Here is a 21,071-nt window from a genome sequence, read left to right as displayed (position 1 = left end):
TTTTTTCTTTTTAATTTTTTTTTACATGGCATCTGTTGAGCTAGATCAAGAACTTCAAAAGTTTTTTTCACCCTTTCAGATCAAGGACTGGGATCGAAAATACAGGATTTTTAAAAATTGAAATCTAGTTGATTTACTGTGTTGTGCTTTTTCACTGATCAAAGTGATTCAGTTATACATATATACGTATATATCTGTTTTTAATTCTTTTCCATTATAGTTTGTTACAAGATATTCTTTATAGTTCCCTGTGCTATACAGTGGAGAAGGCAATGGCACCCCACTCCAGTACTCTTGCCTGGAAAATCCCATGGATGGAGGAGCCTGGTGGGCTGCAGTCCCTGGGGTCGCTAGGAGTCGGACACGACTGAGTGACTTCGCTTTCACTTTTCACTTTCATGCATTGGAGAAGGCAATGACAACCCACTCCAGTGTTCTTGCCTGGAGAATCCCAGGGACGAGGGAGCCTGGTGGGCTGGCGTCTATGGGGTCGCACAGAGTCGGACACGACTGAAGCGACTTAGCAGCAGCAGCAGCAGCAATGTGCATATGTTAATCCCATACTCCCAGTTTATCCTCCCAAACCCCTTCCTTTTTGGTAACCATAAGTTTCTTTTCTATGTCTGTGAGTTCATTTTGTAAATAACGTCATTTGTACATTTTTTTAGACTCCACATGTAAGTGATCTCACATGATATTTGTCTTTGCCTGACTTCATTTAGTGTGATAATTTCTAGGTTCATCCATGTTGCTGCAAATGGCATTACTTCATTCTTTTTATGGCTGAGTAATATTCCATTGTATTAATACATCTGTGTACCACATCTTTATCCGCTCCTCTGTCAGGAGACATTTAGGTTACTTCCATGTTCTGGCTATTGTAAATAGTGCTGCTCTGAACAATGGGGTGCATGTATCTTTTCAAGTTACAGTTCTCTGCAGTTATATACACAGTGTTCTTGCCTGGAGAATCCCAGGGAAGGCGGAGCCTGGTGGGCTGCCGTCTATGGGGTCGCAGAGTCGGACACGACTGAAGCGACTTAGCAGCAGCAGCAGGATTGCTGAATCTTACGGTTATAATTTTTAGTTTTTTAAGGAGCCTCCATACCATTTCCATAGAGGCTGTATCAGTTTACTTTCCCACCAACAGTGTAGGAGTGTTCCCTTTTTTCCCTTTCTAGCATTTGCTATTTGTAGACTTTAATAATGGTCATCCTGACTGGTATGAGGTGATACCTCATTGTAGTTTTATGTTTCTCTAATAGTTAGCATTGTTGAATATCTCTTCAGGTGCCTGTTGTCCATCTGTATGTCTTCTTTGGGGAAATGTCTATTTAGGTCTTCTATCCATTTTTTGATGCAGTTGTTCATTTTTTTTGTTATTGAGTTGTGTGAGCTGTTCGTATATTTTGGAAATTAAGCCCCTGTTAGTTGCTTCGTTTGCAAATATTTTCTCCCAGTTCATAGGTTGTCTTTTTGTTTTGTTTGTGACTCCCTTTGCTGTGCGAAAGCTTTTATGTTTGATTAGGTCCCATTTGTTTATTTTTGCTTTTATTTCTGTTGCCTTGGGAGACTGACCTAAGAAAACATTGCTCCGGTTTATGTCAGAAAATGTTTTGCCTATGTTCTCTACTAGGATCTTACGGTGTCATGTCATTAAGTCATTTTGAGTTTATTTTTGTGTATCATGTGAGGGAGTGTTCCAACTTCATTGATTTATATGCATATAATACAGTTTTAACATGTTTTTTTTTTTTCCTTTCCCTTTGCTATATTATACTTTTGGCTTTTATAGTTGTTTTTTTTTTTTTTTTAACTCTTGATTCATGTTTATTTAATGGAAAACGGTAACATGGAAATAAATGGGTTTGGGAGCCAAAGCATGATCTAGAATCCCATCCCTATCATTTTTATTTTATTTTTTAACTTTACAATATTGTGTTGGTTTTGCCATATATAACATGTTTTAAAGCTTAACTAACTTTGAACAAAGTTAGAGAAGGATTGTAATAAGGCAAAGATTAATAGTGAGCTAAAACTGTATATTCAGATTCTTAACGTTAACACTGTGATTAGGGTTGGCGATAAAATACTAGAGATGCTCTCCACTTTGACTGTGGATATTGCTTTGATAATTGTTCCAGGGTTTCATAGGGAAGCATTACATTTTATAGCAGTTGTTCTCAACTTCGGCTGCACATAAGAACCACCAGCAAGTTTTGAAAAGCAGTGATGCCTGGGTACTGATTTAATTCGTCCGGAATGAAGTTTGGGTATCAGGAGTGTTAAAAGCTCTGCAGATGTTTTTATTCTGCATCTTAGGTTGCAAACCACTGCTTTACTCTTGCTTCTCAAAGTGTGGCTTATGAACCTGTACCATTCATAGCCCTTGAAGACTTGTTATAAGTGCAGAATGTCAAGCCTCACCTCAAACCTCCTGAATCACAGTCTGCATTTTGTTCCATATGCAGATCAAAACATACACCTACTAAAGTCTAAGAAGACCGCTTTACACTTTAACCCATGGAGAACTATTCTACCCTCCCGAGTGGCTGCAATACTTAGTGGTGAATCCTCTACAAAATTACATCAAGCAGGACATGTTGTGAAGTTTTTGTTTCTTTGTTTGGGTTTTTACTTGTTTTACAGATGTATGTAAGGTTGGGGTACAAACAACACAAAACTCCTGGATGTGCAGGAGTCTTGGAGCCCAGCCTAGGTTCCCTGTAGACTGGCACTTGGGATGCATTTCTTTTTATTTCTATACTGCTTTAAATCCTGGGCAGGCTAGAACTTTCCCCATTATATCTCTTAGTCCTTTAGGAAACAGAGAAAGTCTTGTTAATAACTCATTCCTTAGGAACAACCCCAAAGTTCAAGCTGAACTATACCCAGGCAGCTTTCTGATACTCAGCATTACTTGCTACCTTCTCCTGTGCCCAGGCATCTTTGTGCTCCTCCTAATCAAACCAGTGAGTGGTAAAGGAAATCAGTTCTGAATATTCATTGGAAGGACTGATACTGAAGATGAAGCTCCAATACTTTGGCCACCTGTTTTCAAAAAACTGACTCATTGGAAAAGACCCTGATGCTGGGGATGATTGAAGGCAGGAGGAGAAGGGGACGACAGAGGTTGAGATGGTTGGATGGCATCACCACCTCGATGGACATGAGTTTGAGCAAGCTCCGGGAGATGGTGATGGATAGGGAAGCCTGGCGTGCTACAGTCCATGGGGTCGCAGAGTCAGACACAGTTGAGCAACTGAACTGAACTAACCCTATTTTGGAGTGCTGCTTTTCAGCCACAACACACCCTGATGAATATTCTGCTTCTTAGCAACACACCCTGATGAATATTCTGCTTCTTAAAAATATTCAAGTGATTCTGTTCTGAATGGTGAAGGGCACCACCCTGAGCAGCCTAAGGGTCCCCGACCCCTCCTCTGAAACCCCAGACTTGGCCCCGTTGCCTCTCCAGCAGTGGAGGGCTCACCTCCAACCCAGCCAAGAACTCTGGGACCCTGCATCAGGCCTCTAGTTGCTGTCCCTTGTGATTGGCCAGTGTTTGCCTACCTCCCTTCTGCCTTGATGAAATCAGTTTCTTAACCATTTTTCATTCTTTTCTCTGTATGTGTGTGTGTGTGTGTGTGTTTGTGTGTTGTTTTGGGTTTTTTTTGGCCATGCCACTTGCAGGATCCTAGTTCCCTGACCAGGAATCAAACCCCGGCCCTCTGCAGTAGAAGCCCGGAGTCCTAACCACTGGACTAGCAGGGAATTCTCCTCATTCTTTTCTGTTGTCACACTTCAGTGTTTAGTAACTTTTATCTTTGTTCTGCATACCTGTATGCCCCAAGTCTCATGTATCTATGACTTCAGTACATTCCAGTGGTTCTTTTTTTTAATTTTTAGTTTTGGTTGCACCGGGTCTTCGTTGCTACGAGTGGGCTTTCTCCAGTTGCGGCAAGCAGGGCCTCCTCTTCATTGTGGTGTGCAGGCTTCTCGTTTCAGTGGTTTCTCTTGGTGCAGAGCACGGGCTGTAAGTGTGCTGGCTCAGTAGTTGTGGTGCGCGGGCTTAGTTGCTCTGTGCCATGTGGAATCTTCCTGGAGCAGGGATTGAACCCGTGTCCCCTGCTTTGGCAGGCAGATTCTTGTCCACTGTACCACCAGGGAAGTCCCCAGTGGTTCTTAATATGTGGTCTCCAGATCGGCATCACCTGGAACATGTTAATGTACATTCTCCAACTCACTCCAAATCCACTGAACCAGAAACTGGTGTGAGGTCCAAGAGCCTGTGGCTTAAATAGGCTCAAGCATTTTGATGCACACTGAAGAACGTATGATTCATCACATTTTCAAAGCCTGCTTTCAAGTGTCAGACTTTATGTTGTGTTACTACTGAGTTTGTTACAAATATTTTGTATGATGTATAAAACTTACTGGAGATATGGACTGACTAGATTTGCTAGTTTAAGTCATGATTCCATTTTGGGAAGGGTATGAGCAATATAGTAGTTTAAAAAGTGAGTTCCCATGAGGGATAGAGTATCACAGGTTGATAGAGATTAATTTTTATTTTGAGGATTATACCTTTGAATTAATTCAGTCAACTGGAAATTAGTATGTTAGTGAGAATAGCTAACACTGAGCGTAACAGGGATTTGTTGTTCTTGAAATGATAATAATGTTCTGTTAGTGGCAGTTTCTCTGGTTTTTGTGGGTTGACATTCCAGAAAGAAAACCAACTTTTGTTGAATTTATGCTTAATGTCAAGCATCATTAGAGGTGTCTTCACAAATTAGTTCAATCCTCAAGCCGTTATGAGATGTGCCCCGATTTTACTAATGAAATTGAAGCCCAAAAGTAAATTATATGTTGTTATTGATCATATAAATTTACTCAGGGAACCACCACAGTATTAGAGCCAGGGGGTAGCTGACAAGCTTCTTTACTTCTTTTAACAAATGAAGAAAATGCAAAGTTAAGTGATTTGGCCACCATTTTGCTAACTAGCTGGGACTAAAACAAACACACCTGATTTTAAATATGTATAAAATGTAAATACTCTTGAGTATGGAATCCTGAGGTTGCCAGCCTTTCATTCATTAACAAATAGCTGGCATTGTTTGGAGTTGGGGAAAACATGTTCTTTGGGTAGAATTTTAAACATTTATCTCAAATCTCCTCCAAAATGAACAGATACCACACTCTGCTTATCAGCATGGCTGGCTGTAAGATACAGCGTTATGTGCTTGCCTTTGCCATATCAGCTATTAGTACAAGGTTGCATAACTAGCATTTTGTATAAATCATCAGAATGCCCTTACTCTTGTATTTGTGGACTTGGAAAAATTTAGAATTCCTTCTATTTAATCAAATCAAAATCTTTCAGTTTGGTTAAATCAAAGTCTTATATTTGGATTTAGTTGGATAAGCTTGTGTCCCTTTTAATGGTTTCTCCAAATGTTACAGTTAAATATATAAATCATTCTAAGATAGAATATATTCTAATACAGAAGTATCAGTGTGTGTGCCTTTAAATGATGATGATAAGAACCACTGCATATGTAGATTTGTGATTAAAGTTTCTATACACCCTGAAAGTGGGACGGGAGAGCAGACAAAGGGACCGTGAACTTGCTCCTTTAGGTGGTCAGTGGAGTTCTACCTTTACAGTGCAGCTAAACTAAAAATAAAGAGTTTCTTGTGTCCATGCCGATACCCCAGTTCTTTAACAATATTAGATGAATGCTTAATTCTCACTGTCAGTAAGAATTGTTCTGCTGCTGCTTATTACATGACTAATGCTTGTAATGTGTTTTAACCAGGATTTTTGCAAAGCGTCAGTTTGATTTATCACATGCTTCAGGAGTTGCTGAGACTCTGTGGCAAGCTCAGCACCCCTTTGTTCGAGGTGTCATCAGTGTGACCGGAGGAACCCTCCAAATACAAAGAGCTGGGATTCTTAGGTAGGGTGCAGGTCCTCAGAGTAGAGGAAAAGGAGATAGCTCCTCTTCAGTGTTTTCCAAATTTGGCTGTTAATCAGTCATTGCGGGAATTTTTAAAAATGCAAGTTCCTTGACAACACTCTGAAGGTCATACACCAGGAATTTATTAATCATACATATATTGAGCATTTAGAGCATAACAATTAGTATTCTAGATCCTGTCTACAAAGTATTGATTCCCTGAACTCTGAGAGCTGCCCTGTGTGGTAGGTACTACTGTTTTGAGACGAGGCAAAAAAGACAGCGAAGTTCTTGCCTACATTCATGCAGCGAGGGAAGGGCAGAGCCAGGACTCTAACTTTGGCTGTCTGGTTCCAGAACACACGTTTGTAATACTCTGCAGCCCCCAGATCATTGATAGCGTGACACAGGCAGTACGCTTCTTCCTCATCCACCTCAGACCTGAGGATGGAACCGTATCACTGTAGCAATGAAGCTGTTATTAGGAAGGAAGAGAGGGAGGGAGACAGATGGACAGATGGATAGATATATAGATACTGGTTGGCAGGAATTAGGGATGGCGGGAACCAGAGAGGTAGGTGTAACTATGAGGGCTAGCCAAGGGAGGTCTTTGTGGTGCTGAAAAAGTTCTGTGTCTTGACTGTGGTGCGAGTCACGCAGATCTGCACAGGATAAAATGACAACGCTGCTACTGTCGACTGCCTGGCTTTAATATTGTACTTTAACATAAGATGGGCTTCCCTGGTGGCTCAGATGGTAGAGAATCTGCCTGCAATGCGTGAGACCCAGGTTCAATCCCTGGGTCAGGAAGATCCCCTGGAGGAGGAAATGGAACCCACTCCAGTATTCTTGCCAGGAGAATCCCATGGACAGAGGAGCCTGGTGGACTACAGTCCATGAGGTTGCAAAAAGTTGGACACAACTGAGCATCTTTCACTCATAAAGGTAGGACCTCTGGGGAAAGGTGATCAGTACACAGGACCACTCTATTTTTGCAGTTTCCTGCGAATCTATAACCATTTCAAACTAAAAAAATTTTTTAATCCTTTGCCTCCCTTTGGCAAAACCCAAGTCAACTAGAGGGCTGTCTCCTGAAGATTGAGAGATCGCTCTTGGAAGACAGACCTTCATTTAAGCGCAAGAAAAGTGTGGTGGCTCTGGGCAGAGCAGCAGTGTGGCAGCAGAGGTGGTGAAAACTGAGAGTGGCCACCACCAATGCAGACAAGCGTGCACTAACTACAGAAGGGGGCCAAAACTTGCTGCTGTGTCTTGCAGTGATTCCCAAGTGACCAGTGCTCAGGTGACTAAGTAAGAACCTGGGGAGAGAGCTGGGTGAATGCCAAGAATCTGTGTCCCATGTTTAGAGACTCTGTGGCTCAAGGATACGTTCCAGCCACCTGCGTTGAAAAAGTTCCCTAGTTGATACCTCTTAGCTTAAGGAGCAGCTGATAAAACTGGATCCCAATAGCATCTCAGGAATCCACTACCGTGGGGACTGTAACTCAAGCCCTTGGTTTTCACATGGTTGGTGTGACTCAGAGACAAGCTTTCTACTCATTAAAAACATCCAAAGTGTATACCCTTTTCTGAATGCTATGTATAAACAAATATTACAATGAATTTTTTTCTATTGCCTCTCCTATTTGACTATTTACCAAGCTTCTTATGGAAGAAATATAAACAGCAACATTATTATAGTTACAAATGTTTTAGGATTCAAGGCCATTAAGTACTGCTGCTAAGTTAAGAATGGTTTTGGCTACAAGTAACAAAATCAACCAACCAACAAACAGTAGTCTATTTGTCTCTATAGTAAGAAGTCGAGACATAGGTAGGTCCTTACAGCTTGAGAACTGGAGCTGATATCTTTGTTGTTCTCTTGGCCTTTCCTTCATGGCTCCAGCCTCTCTGCATTCAAGACTGGATAAAAGGGAAGGGGCAGGACCACTGGCATTCTGCTCCTGTCTGACTGGCCGATACAGTAACCCATGGCTACTCCTGATGCAAAGGAAGTTGGAAAATTGTGTATTTTGCTTTAGATGAGAAAGGAAAATGGGGAGGGATTGGGTGTTGGAGAGCTACCCTACAGCGTCTGCCACAGCTTTCAAATTAAATTTTGTCAAACACCATTTAATTAAATCTAGAAACAGCTGATCAGATATATAATAATAAAACTGTCAGAAAATACTGATGTGAAAGTTAGGCATAAAGCTGTCCACTGGCAGTAATTACACAATTTTGTATTGGTCTTTCATTCTCTGTTGGAACTGATTCTAGATGATGAAGAACATCTGTTCCTTCAATCAATTGCCTAGATCAGAGAAAAAAATGGAAAAAAAAATTGTCAAGTTTCACGTATACCTTACATTCTTAAATTGAGTCCTGTCTAGCTTAGCTAAGGCTACAAATTAAATTAACCTCAGTCATAAATATCTTAAATTTCTCTAGATGTGTGTACTCTGTCACGCTCCTCCACACCTGCTCCGGGACTCTTCCAGTCTGTTATCCTCACTGCCGCCAGAGTGATCTTTTAAAAATGCTAAATAGTCTCACCTCCCCACTTCAATAATCTCCCATTATCCTTAGGATAAAGATCCAAGGTCGTTAACCATTACCCACCTCCCCGCTCCCCTTGAGGGCGCCCTGCAGCATGCTCCCTTGCTCTCGGCTCCAGCTGGACCAGCTTGCAGCACCTCAGCCACCCCATGTGCCCTTCCTGCCACAGCTGTCTGCTTTGCTCTTGCCTCCCACTCCCCCTGCCTGGTCACCTCCTGGCCTTCCTTCGGATCTCACTCAGTCATCACTTCCTTGGGGGATGTTTCCTAGACGCTACCCTGCTTCCCCACCCGACTTATATCAAGTTCCCCTTCTTTATAGGAGTGATCAGGGATAAATTTGACACTTATTTCTATGCTTCCTGAGTTAATTTCTGATTCTGCCCTGAAGGCAGAGATCATGCTGTCGCTTAGTGCTACTCAGTGCCTGGCACAGAGTAGGCACCTCATCGGCATCCACTGAACACATGAATTAAAGGCAGCCCAAAGCCACGCTAGTTTGAGTCTCTGTACTCATTCAGTGGCCACAGGCCAGAACTCCCTGATTGGAACTAGACTTCTGATGGTTCCACAACTAAAAAAAAAGGCAGCAGGGGCCAGAGAGCCAGCCCTAATCATAGAACTGTGCCCCCTGCCAGGGTTTGGGTTGAAGCAGTGGTTGAGGGGAAGGTGTGATTTCCATTTCATGATCCTTTATGGGGACACGGTCAGTGCTGACACTGACCATATGCTAGTCATCTCTTTCTTTTTTCTTTTTTTTTTGGGGGGGGGGGGCTGTATTTTTTCCATCCCAATTAGAAAACATGACAGAGCAGGACAATAAGTATATTCTCAGGATGGAGAGCAGGGAAGAAATGGACAGACTCACCTTTGTCCAAAGAGGATGTGAAGCCTATTCTCCAGATTGGTTTCATAGACACTGAATGAGCACCTACCATATGCACCTCTCCAGGTGTTAGGGCACAAGATAAGGGAGGCCCAGTCCCTATTTCAAGTTGTTCACACTGTGCCAAAGAGGACAAGGAAGCACCTTGACTTTGGTAGTTGGTGGGGATTTCTGACCTAAGCCGTGAATGGGATTTTGGCAGACTGAAGGAAGGCAGAAAGTGACAAGACAAGCAGAGGCCCAGAGCGTGTTCTGGGAGGGATGGTACTCTGGGTCTGGCTGCAGCTCAGCCGCCATGTTGAAAGCTTCCAAATGTACACCTCCAGCCCTGGTCCAGCTTGAATCCCTTACTTCTGGTATTGAGGAGTTGCCACCTGCCTGTAATAGAGCTGTCTTCACTTGAAACATAACTTGTCCCTCTTGAATTCATGGTCTTCTCTCCCATATCTTCCTTTTTGTATTCTCTGCTGAAGTGAATGGCACCAACCATCCAGCCAGTTCCAAAATCCTTGGAGTTCCTCCAGCTCTTCACTGCCAGTATGGTAGCCACTAGTCACAGGTAGTGATTACATTTAATTAAATTTAGTTCCTCAGTTGCACTGGCCACATTCCAACTTCTCAGCGGCTCTCTATGGCAGGGGCTATCATATTGGGCAGCACTGATCCTAGTATATTTCCATCTCTGTGGAAAGTTCTATTAGGTATCATTGCTCTAGAATTTTCCCATAACCTCACCACCAACATCTAAATAGTCATAAAGTCTTGTTGAATCTAAGTTCCAAATATCTCTTGAATTTGTATTCTTTTATCCCCTGCTCATATGTACTGCCACTGCCTTAGATGAAAACTTCATGGCCTGCTGTTACCATCACTTGTTAACTGGCCTTTCTCCCTTCATTTTCATCCTTTGCTAATTAATCCCTCACTTCTGCTAAAAAGATACATTTTTCAGAGCGAAAACCTCGTCATGTTGCTCCTAATTTAAAATTCTTGCATGGCTTCCTAGGGCCTTCAGGTGGGGGTCCATGCTCAGCAGCATGGCACCCTCAGCCCTTTGAGAGTTGGGCCCTGGCCGTCTCATCTCCAGCCACCACTCTCTCTGTTTCCCCTGGGCACTAAGCTCTAGCCAGACTAAGTGATTGGTAGATAGGATACTCCCCTTACTTCTCAGGTCCCTCTGCAAAGGCTCTTCACTGCTTCCAAAACGGATTTTACTCATTTTGATTTCCACTGTGCTCTATCTGCCTAACTTCTCTATGACTTTCAGTCCTCATTTCACCTTCTCATGAAACTTTCTGTGACTCCCCCCCACTTTAGGGGTCCCTTATAGTGCAATTAATTCCTCCCTAGCACTATTCCCGACATAATATCCCTTCTACCTTTGTGTGAATGGACTTGTATTTTGATATTCTTTCCCCATGAAACCACTGGGCAAGGGCATCAACTAGACCAGCTGTGGGTTGACACCGCCTCCCCAAAGGGCATTCCCAGTGTTATCCTTCTGAAGACAAGGCAAGGTAATGCACCAGAGATGAGGGCTTGGATGGAGGGTCTGTCTCAAATAGGAGAGGAAATTTCTGTATATCTCTGGACTTTGCCAGCCATGTCTGAGCTTCTGGAAGCTCAGATGAAGCTGGGGGTGCTCTGTGATGACAGGGAAGAAGCATCTCCCACTAGAGGCAGCCCCACAGCAGGGAAGGAGGATATCTCTGAAGGAGTTGGTTCTATTTTGTCAGATTATCTAGTTGCCTACTATGGTATTACTTTTCTGCTTCTCCCTTAACCTTCTGCAAGGTCTCCTTTAAATAGTTCAGCCCAGACTCAGCTGTTATTTGGAGGCTTCAAGGGGGAAAAAATGAGATTATACTTAGGCTAGAGCAATAAAACGGTGCAACTGCCTCTCTGAGGCCAATAGTTGTTGGTGATAATGATTCAGTGGGAGAGATTCCCCCAAAGATGAATCACATGGGAAAAGCAATCATCAAAAGGAGACCAAGCACTCCTCTACTCCACTACCGTCCTGTAAGGATCTGCGTTGGCTTTTACTAAGGAGCTGGAGGGTATTTATTGCCTTGCCCTCCCTCCTGTATTCTCAGTGCACTTTTTACAGGGCTTGCTGTCTCACGGCTCACTGTCTCACAGTTGTTGGGTTTTCTAACATATTATAGGCTCCCTGAAGGCAGGAATTGTGTCTCATCACTCTTTCCTCAGGACTGAGCACAGGGACCAGCATTTGGTGGGAGCCTAATAAAATGCTAGTTGAATAAATAGGTCAGAAGGCCAGTCGCAGTGAAGGCTGAAAAAAGGTGGGGGGCCAGAGGGTGCAGGACCTAAAATGCCACTCTGAACTCCAGGCTGTATGCATCTGGGGGTGGAGATGGTGAAAGAGGCATTAAGTGTTGCAGAACGGTCAGTGTGTGTTTGAGAAAGGTTCTTTTCAGAAGGATATAAAGAATCATCTCAGTATATGGTTGAGGGCAGTGACACTACCAGAAGGTGACAGGAAGATATTTAAAAGATCTAAGAAATTGTGAGAATTATTTGGACTTAAAAAATATTGAAAAATGCATTTTCAAAATCAGAATATAGTTTATAAAAGTCCAGGGAAGATGGAGGAAAATGCATTATTTTAGCTTATGTAGCTGTTAAAATTACCTCTTTAAAGAAATCTCCTTTGGCTTAAAATACACTTTATGCTTTTTCAACCTGGAAATATCATCCACATTACCCTGAAGGAATAATTGTGCTTAAAATTGGCCTGGAAGTTTTCCTTGGAATGAAGGGTCAGTAATTATCCCTATGGAGTAGCTGGAATGATCTAAATATTCAGAAGTGTTCTGACACTTTATACATCATTTCAAGAAAGACTAAGTATAAGCTTCAACTTATATTCATTTCAGTAATCAAATAGAGATATGAAACACAGGAGTGATGAATAGTATCATCACCATTCACTTTAGGTCCACATACCTATATGCATCGGAGAAGGCAATGGCACCCCACTCCAGTACTCTTGCCTGGAAAACCCTGTGGATGGAGGAGCCTGATAGGCTGCAGTCCATGGGGTCGCTAAGAGTTGGACACGACTGAGCGACTTCACTTTCACTTTTCACTTTCATGCATTGGAGAAGGAAATGGCGACCCGCACCAGTTTCTTGCCTGGAGAATCCCAGGGACGGGGGAGCCTGGTGGGCTGCCGTCTCTGGGGTCGCACAGAGTCGGACACGACTGAAGCAACTTAACAGCAGCAGCCTATATGCATCTTGCTAATAATATTCTAATAATTATTACCTGAGACATTTCTATATTTTAAGGGCTTCCCTGGTAGTTCAGATGGTAAAGAATCTACCTGCAATGCAGGAGACCCAGGTTCAATCCCTGGGTCAGGAATATCCCCTGGAGAAGTGAATGGCTACCCACTCCACTGTTCTTGCCTGGAGAATCCCATGAATGGTGGACACTGGCTGGCACAGTTCGTGGGGTCTCAGAGTTGGATGGACATGACTGAGTGACTAAGCATGCATGCACATTCCACGGTTTAAATTGCTCCGTAACAAAAAGTTACTTGTAACTTGGATGACTGTCATCTCTTCTCAGTGTTCATGGTTAGTTACTTAAATGGCTTTGTCTCACTTCTGCATCTAAATATATATATACATTATTAAGAGCTATGGTATTATTCACTTTCATTGACAATATCCTTGAGGCTAAAGATCCACAGAAGGATGGATGATGGATGAATGGATGCACAGAACATCGTAATGGCTAATAGTTTCTGTGTTTTTAATAGCTGGCAAGCTTCTTGTGTGTTCAGTCGCTCAGTCGTGTGTGTCTCTTTGTGACCCCATGGACTGTGGCCTGCCATGCTCCTCTGTCCTCAGAATTTTCCAGGCAGGAATACCGGAGTGGGTTGCCATTTCTTTCTCCAAGCAAGCTTCTTATGAAATACTTTTTCTAAATATATTTGTCTATAGTATTTGTATTACTTTTGTTTTTTTAATTGTTTTTAGTTTATTCGTAGACTAGGTACAAATACCCAAATATTTTTGAACCACATTTTAACATATATAAATATTACATAGACAAACTTAAAATGCACATACCCAAAAGCCACATATTTTTTATCTAGATACGGAGCAGCCTGTAGTGTGATATAGAATTGTGACCCATTGCTGTGACGGCCTTTGTTGACCATTCCAAGAACTCCCCTTTTATTATGAGGAACTGAGAAGTTTTCATCTAGAAAAGATAATACATAGTAGGTTATTAAAATATTTATTTTCTTGGCTGACTGTAACACATAGAGCACAAACAGAATGCTTGGTTACAAGGATTCACAATCATATTTATCAATATATTCCAAATTGTAAATATTCTATTTGTTTCATATAACTTTCACTCAACTAGGCTGTTAAAAAAGATAAGCTGGAAAGTCTTATTAGAACTATTTAAACATTTACCTTTAGTTTATCATTAGCATCATTAAAAACAAGTGTGGTAAGAAAATTGATAACGTAAAAGCAAAAACTTGAAATTAAAAATGTAAAAGGAAGTGCATACTTTTTTTAGGAATTAAAGTCAGTAAACATTCTTGTATTGTTTTGACAGTAATATGCAAACTACCAATGTGATTATTAAAAATGCCTCCTTGGAGATACCTTTCATGGACAGAGCCTTCCCTTCACAGCATCTTCTACAGGCCTCTATTGTAGTCTTTAAAATACCCTGTAATTGTTCACAGGTTGTTTCCTGTTTGTGAAGGCAGGGATATCTCATCATACCTTTTATCCCCAGGGCCACCTAGCTCGCACATGTGTGACCTTAAATATTGATGATGAAAATAATTTATGCTTATTGTTAGTAGTCTTTAAGTAAATTTTCATCTCAAACCTTACATGGATTGACCAAGATTTTGTGGAAAGTGATTTTTTTTTAGCAGAAGATTTAACAAGTAAAAAGAATTATACGGTGATTATCAGACCACCATTTGCAGGAAGAACCATTTCCAGCATGAAATAAGATTTGCCTCCAAACTCAAAAACACAGAAGGAAGTAATAGAAGAGAAATTAAGTAAAAGTTTTCATTCAGGAACTATATCAAATTCTGGGGATAATTGAGAGAGGAATATTAACTGTCAAGATTTTCCTAAACTGCAGTTGCTGACTATTCTTATTTTAAGTTTCAAAGCTAAGTCAACGAAACAATTAAGCCATACCCATGGTGGTTACTTTTAGCTTGTTAAATTGCACACTGAATAAAGACCTGAAATCTTATGAAATGCAAATAAAGTATTATTGTGCAAATGTATCTTTGTAATGACATTGATACTCCATATTCATTTTGGTGGAATAGAGAGTAACCCATTAATTTCACAGAAAATGGCATGGCATAAGAAATCTGCCCAAGCAAAGATTCAGAGAATTTTAACAAAATTATTTTTGTCATTGCTTTTAGATATTATGATCAATTTTTCCTAAAATCTGGAATTAGTTGGAAAGAAAATTTATAGAGTTGTAACATTTTTACCAAAAATTCTGTGATTATGGGAGAACTTTTAAAGCATTAAAGGTGTAACTTTGTTTGAACTAGAAATCAGAATTCAACTGCCGATGAAAATCAGTTTCTGAATTTAATATAAAACTCATTCTGATGTTTATATAATGAAAGCAACTACTACTTTACCAGGTTTAGGGAAATTGCCTTGCATTCTCTCTGGTAAGAGAATAATCAGACAGTTTAGGGGCGTTTGCATATAATTTTCTGAAGACAGTAATGTCAAGTAGAAGTTGGACTTGAATCCTGCAGCATCAGTTTTTTAAACCTACTGCTCTAATTTTACCAGCATCTTTAAATAATAATAGATGTTCACTAATTATTGCTATATAAAAGTAGGTGTGCTACCTAGCATTTTTAAACTGCTGCTTCAATGAATTATTTTTTATATTTTTAAATAAATTATAGTTGATTTAAAGTGTATTAGTTTCAGGTGTGCAGCATAGTGATTGAGTATTCTTACAGATTATATTCCATTAGAAGTTATTACAAGAAAATGGATATAATACCCTGTGCTATGTAATATGTCCTTGTTGTCTATTTTATACATAGTGGTATGTATCTCTTAATCCTATACCCGACCTTGTCCCTCCCTGCTTCCCTCTCCTCTCTGGTAGCCACTGGTTTGGTTTCTGTATCCATGAGTCTGTCTCTGTATTGCTAAATACCCTTGTTTATATTACTTTTTAGATTGATGTATAAATGGTAACATACAGTATTTGTCTTTCTCTGACTTACTTCACTAAGTATAATACTCTTAGGTCCATCCGCACTGCTGCAAATGACAGTATTTCATTCTTCTTTATGACTGCATGTGTATTGAGAGACGAATATTAACTGTCAAGATTTGCTAAACTGCAATTGCTGACTATTCTTATTTTACATTTCAAAGTTGAGTCAACGAAACAAGCCATATACATGGTGGTTACTTTCATGGTTACGATGTTCAAAATGGAAGATTACACATACATAACACTACAAAAACACATACACATATATATGCACTATATTTCTTTATGTGTGTGTGTGTCTGTTGATGGACACTTAGGTTGCTTCCATATCTGGGCTATTATAAATAGTGCTCCTTTGAACACTGGGGTACATGTATCTTTCTGAATTAGTGTTTTTGTTTTTTTTTTCTGGATATATACCAAGGAGTGATATTGCTGGATCATGTTGTAGTTCTATTTTTAGTTTTTTAAGGAACCTCCATACTGTTCTCCATAGTGTCTATACCAACTACATTCCCATCAACAATATGCAAGTGTTCTTTTTTCTCCACACCCTCTCTAACATTTGTTATTTGTAGATTTTTTTATGATGGTCATTCTGACTGATGTGAAGTGATATCTCAATGAATCAGTCATTTTGATTTATATTTCTCTACCCCATGGACTATAGCCCACCAGGCTCCTCTGTCCATGGAATTCTCTAGGCAAGAATACAGGAGTGGGTAGCCATTCACTTCTCCAGGGGATCTTCCTGACCCAGGGATCGAACTCGCTCCCCTCATTGCAGGCAAATTCTTTGCCTTCTGAACCACCAGGGAAGCCCCAGTGATTAGTGATACAGAGCATCTTTTCCTGTGCCTGTTGGCCATCTGTATATCTTCTTTGGAAAAATGTCTATGAAGGTCTTCTGCCCATTTGATAGGGTTGTTTGGGGTTTTTTGAAATTGAATTGTATGAACTGTTTATATGTTCTGGATATTAAACCCTTATCAGTCATATCGTTCACAAATATTTTATTCTATTCAGTAGGTTGTCTTTATTTTTGTAGATGGTTTACACTGCTGTGCAAAACTTTAAAGTTTAATTAGGCTATTTATTTTCACTTTTATTTCTTTTGCCTTAAGAAACAGATACAAAGATGCAAAGCAACCTACAGATTTAATGCATTCCCTATCAAAATACCTATGACATTTTTCACAGAACTAGAAAAAATTCTGTGGAACAACAAAAAATTTTACAGAACCACAAAATATCCCAAATTGCCAAAGCAACCTTGGGAAAAAAAGAATAAAGCTGGAGGTATCACCCCCTCAAACTTCAAACTATACTTTAAAACTACAGTTATCAAAACAGCCATGGTACAAGTGCAAAAACAGACACACAGATCAATGGAGCAGAATAAAGACCCAGCAATAAATCCATGGTCAATTAATCTATGACAAAGAAGGCAAGAATATACAATGGAGAGAAGAAAATCTCTTCAATAAGTGGTGCTGGGAAAACTGGACAGCTACTTGTAAAACAAGATTAGAATACACCGTCATGCCCTCAAACTATATACAAAAATAAACTCAAAATGGATTAAAGACTTCAATGTAAAATCTGAAACCATAAAACTCCTAGAAGAGAACATGGGCACAACATTCTTTGGCACTGAAATATTTATTTTAAAACATGTTGACTCTGTGCATGACATTAGGAATAAAAAGCCAAGTGTTCATCAATACATGAATGGATAAAATCTTTAAGAATTTTCATAGTATTAAACCAGGAAAATGAAGAGAATTCCCGCTGTGACAACATGGACAAAGTTGATAGGCAGTGATGAACAAAGGAAAGGACACAGAGCACCCGCCATACAAGTCCACTCATTACTGTTGCTCAGTTGCTGCAGACTCTGCAGCCCCATGGACTGCAGCATGCCAGGCTTCCCTGTGCTGCTCTGTTTCCTGGAGTTTGCCCAAACTCATATCCACTGGATCAGTGATGCCATCCAACCATCTCTTCCTCTGTCGCCCCCTTCTACTCCTGCCCTCAATTTTTCCCAGCATCAGAGTCCTTTCCAGTGAGTCGGCTCTTCACATCAGGTGGCCAAAGTATTAGAGCTTCATCTTCAGCATCAGTCCTCCAGTGAATATTCAGGGTTGAAGTGAAGTGTTAGTTGCTCAGTCATGTCTAACTCTTTGTGACCCCATGGACTGTAGCTCTTGGGCTCCTCTGTCCATGGAATTCTCCAGGCAAGGATCCTGGAGTGTGTAGCCATTCCCTTCTCTAGGGGATCTTACCCCTCTGTGCCCCCGACCCCGCACCCAGGGATTGAACCTGGGTCTCCTGCATTGCAGCCCAATTCTTTGCTGTCTGAGCCACAAGGGAAGCCCAAGTCCACTTTATATAAAACCAAAAATAGGAAAAACTTAATTTTTTTAATTTAGGAATTTATGCATGGAGAATCCCATGGACCAAGGAGCCTGGCAGGCTACAGTCCATGGGGTTGCAAAGAGTTGGCTTAAGCGACTTAAGCGACTTAGCATGCACGCATGCATGAGTGGTAAAACTAACAAAAAAAGAAAGGGAAAAGTTAGGTTAGAGGCTACCTCTAAGAGGGAGATGGAGTTATTATTGAGGATGGGCAGATGAGGTGCTTCTGGCATGCTGGTGGTTCTTTCTTGACAAGGATAGTAATATAAAGGGTTGCTTTATAATTAGTTTTAAATTGTATATATGAAATTTATATATATATTATAAATCTCAGAATTAAAAAAAAGTAGCCCTTAAGTGGCTACCCAGCCATATTATCTTCAGTTCTTAATTCTACCAAAAAATACTTTTGTACAACTTTAAGTTGCATTATTGAATATTAACAGTGCATCAGGCGCTCTGCTTTTTGTTAATGTCTGCTGCTGCTGCTACTGCTAAGTCGCGTCAGTCGTGTCCAACTCTGTGCGACCCCATAGATGGCAGCCCACCAGGCTCCTCTGTCCCTGGGATTCTCCAGGCAAGACACTGGAGTGGGTTGCCATTTCCTTGTCCAGTTGTTAATGTCTACTTACATTTAAAGGTGATCTAGGAATTAGACAAATGGAATTTAAGTGCTGTATCTGTTTGTTAGAGCACATGCTAATATTAAGAAACTGGTCTACTTAAAGTAATAAGGATAATCCAGTATTTAAATACATTACTGACTTCCCTAGTGGTGCAGTGGTTAAGAGTCCACCTGCCAATGCAGGGGTCACAGATTCAGTCCCTGGTCCTGGAAGATTCCCCATGCTGCGGAGAAGCTATGCCCGTGCACCACAGCTACTGAGCCTGTGCTCTGGAGCCCATGAACTAAACTCCCGAACCGCATGCAGCAACTGCTGAAGCCTGCATGCTTAGAGCCCATGCTCTGCAACAAGAGAAGCCACTGCAGTGAGAAGCCTGCTCACCGTAATGAAGAGTAGCCCCTGTCCACCACAGCTAGAGAAAGCCCTCGCAAAGCATCAAGGACCCAGCACAGCCAAAATGAATAAAATTATTTAAAAATACATATATCCTTTCTTTTCTTCTGCTGTTCACATAAATAGCCTTTTCTCTAGTCAGCCCAAGCCATGGAGTCACCAATCCTTTGAGAGTGGGAAGGATTAGGGATATTATACAAGGAATACAAAGCAGGGGAAGAGTTGATATTTAGCTTCTAACATTCACAACAGGATCTGGGAAGACAAAAAAAAGTTGTGATTCAAAATAAAGCAAAACAAGGCTTCCCTGGTGGCTCAGTGGTTAAGAATCTGCCTGCTAATGCAGGAGACGCGGCTTTAATCCCTGGTCCGGGAAGATCCCACAAGCTGCGGGGAAGCTAGGCCCGTGCACCACAACTACTGAGCCTGTGCTCTGGAGCCCATGAACTACAACTCCCGAGCCTGCACGCAGCAACTGCTGAAGCCTGCATGCTTAGAGCCCCCGCTCTGCAACAATCTGCCTGCCAATGCAGGAGACGCGGCTTCAATCCCTGGTCTGGGAAGATCCCACATGCTGTGGAACAAATAAGCCCACGTGCCACAACTACCGAGCTTGTGCTCTGGAGCCCAGGAACCACGACTACTGAGCCTAAGCCCCACAACCTACTGAAGCCCACATGCTCTAGAGCCTGTGCTCTGCAACCAGAGAAGCCACCACAAGGAGAAGCCTTCATGCCGCAACTAGAGAAAAACCCACGCAGCAACAAAGACCCAGCACAGCCAAAAATAAATAAAAAATTATTCAAAATAAAGCAAAACAGACTTTCCTCAAGTTAAAGACTAACCAATTTATAAAACAATTATATAAAATTTATTTCATTCTTTTAAATTCACTGTGTTAAGCTTAACAAAAGTGATTTTTGTGGTTATAACTTTTTAAGAAGCCCTGGGTTTTAACTGTGCATCTCATGGAAGTAACAGTCCAGTGAGAGAACGCAGAAGAAGGTCTGGCTGTCGATGTATTAACTAACATTCCATGGGGCTGGGGGAGGGTGAGTCTGCATGAAGAGGGAACCCGTGCTGTAGCTGTTTTGAATACTGGCCCCACATTCTGTCTTTCATCCATTTATCTTTCCTTTGGGAGCATCTCTTCACTTGACAGTGTACTGAATTCCCGATTCTGCACTGCCAGACAAACAGGAATGAAAGCTTCCCTAAGCCCACCAGGCTCCCTGGGCACCAGAGGAGCCAGGCCTCCAGCTGGAGAGGAAATCCCCACACTATCTAATGCGGGCGAAAGGGAATGGATGGAGGCATGGGGATGTCCAGAGGGACAAGTGAGCAGATGAGCCAAGAGATCGATCTCCCAGACAGAAGACCCAGGCTCTGCCTGGGACTGCACTTCCAAGCAGAAAGAGTTTGGGTGATCTGATAATGGCTGTGGGGTGGAGAAGTTTGGTGGACCCTGATGGGAGATTAAGGATTTCAGGAAAGCTGCCCAAATGCCCTTTCCTCGTCTGCAATGTCTTATTTTAAGCCCTAGCTCAGAGCTTCTCTGGTCAGCACCCTCAGCTCTCCCAGGCAGTTGTTTCCTGATTCTCTGGCTTCTTCCTCTGTAAAGGCATTGGGCACCACTCCAGTACTTTTATCTGTTTAAACATCTGTCTGTTTAAACATCTGAAATCCTTAAGGGTGGAAACTTTGTCATAACATCTATGTTTCCTAAGGTCCTAAGCACCATGTTGGCACCTAAGAATTTAAAGTTATATGAGCAAATAAATGAGTGGTGTCACTTGCATGATTTCATTTGATAAAGCTGTCTCCGCATGAATTTAGAAGGAAAACTAGCTCTTACTTTTCCTGTTCTCTTTGGCCATTGATTCAATATGATTATTTAAAAAAAAAAACTTTTCATTCTATTAAAATATAGACACAAAAAGCC

General features: G+C 41.3%; 1 protein-coding gene across 6 annotated transcripts in view; it reads right to left on the bottom strand.

Annotated features, from left to right (window-relative positions):
- Nucleotides 1-6,087: 6,087 nt before the first annotated feature.
- Nucleotides 6,088-21,071, bottom strand: part of PPIL6 (peptidylprolyl isomerase like 6) — a 37,627-nt gene continuing 22,643 nt past the window's right edge. For 5 of the 6 annotated variants that reach the window (XM_061427627.1, XM_061427625.1, XM_061427626.1 and 2 more), the window contains 2 exons: nt 13,511-13,646; nt 6,088-8,277 (listed from right to left, as the gene is read on the bottom strand). In XM_061427627.1, the coding sequence (XP_061283611.1) occupies nt 8,166-8,277; nt 13,511-13,646 (248 nt within the window). In that variant the 3' untranslated portion in view covers nt 6,088-8,165. Of the gene's footprint in view, nt 8,278-13,510; nt 13,647-17,335; nt 19,385-21,071 lie in introns of those variants that run through there. The other variant, XM_061427629.1, reaches the window with a different exon arrangement.

This window comes from Bos javanicus, chromosome 9 (genome assembly GCF_032452875.1).
Source record: "Bos javanicus breed banteng chromosome 9, ARS-OSU_banteng_1.0, whole genome shotgun sequence".
Classification (NCBI taxonomy): Eukaryota; Metazoa; Chordata; class Mammalia; order Artiodactyla; family Bovidae; genus Bos; species Bos javanicus.
This window is presented reverse-complemented; position numbering and strand designations above follow the sequence as displayed.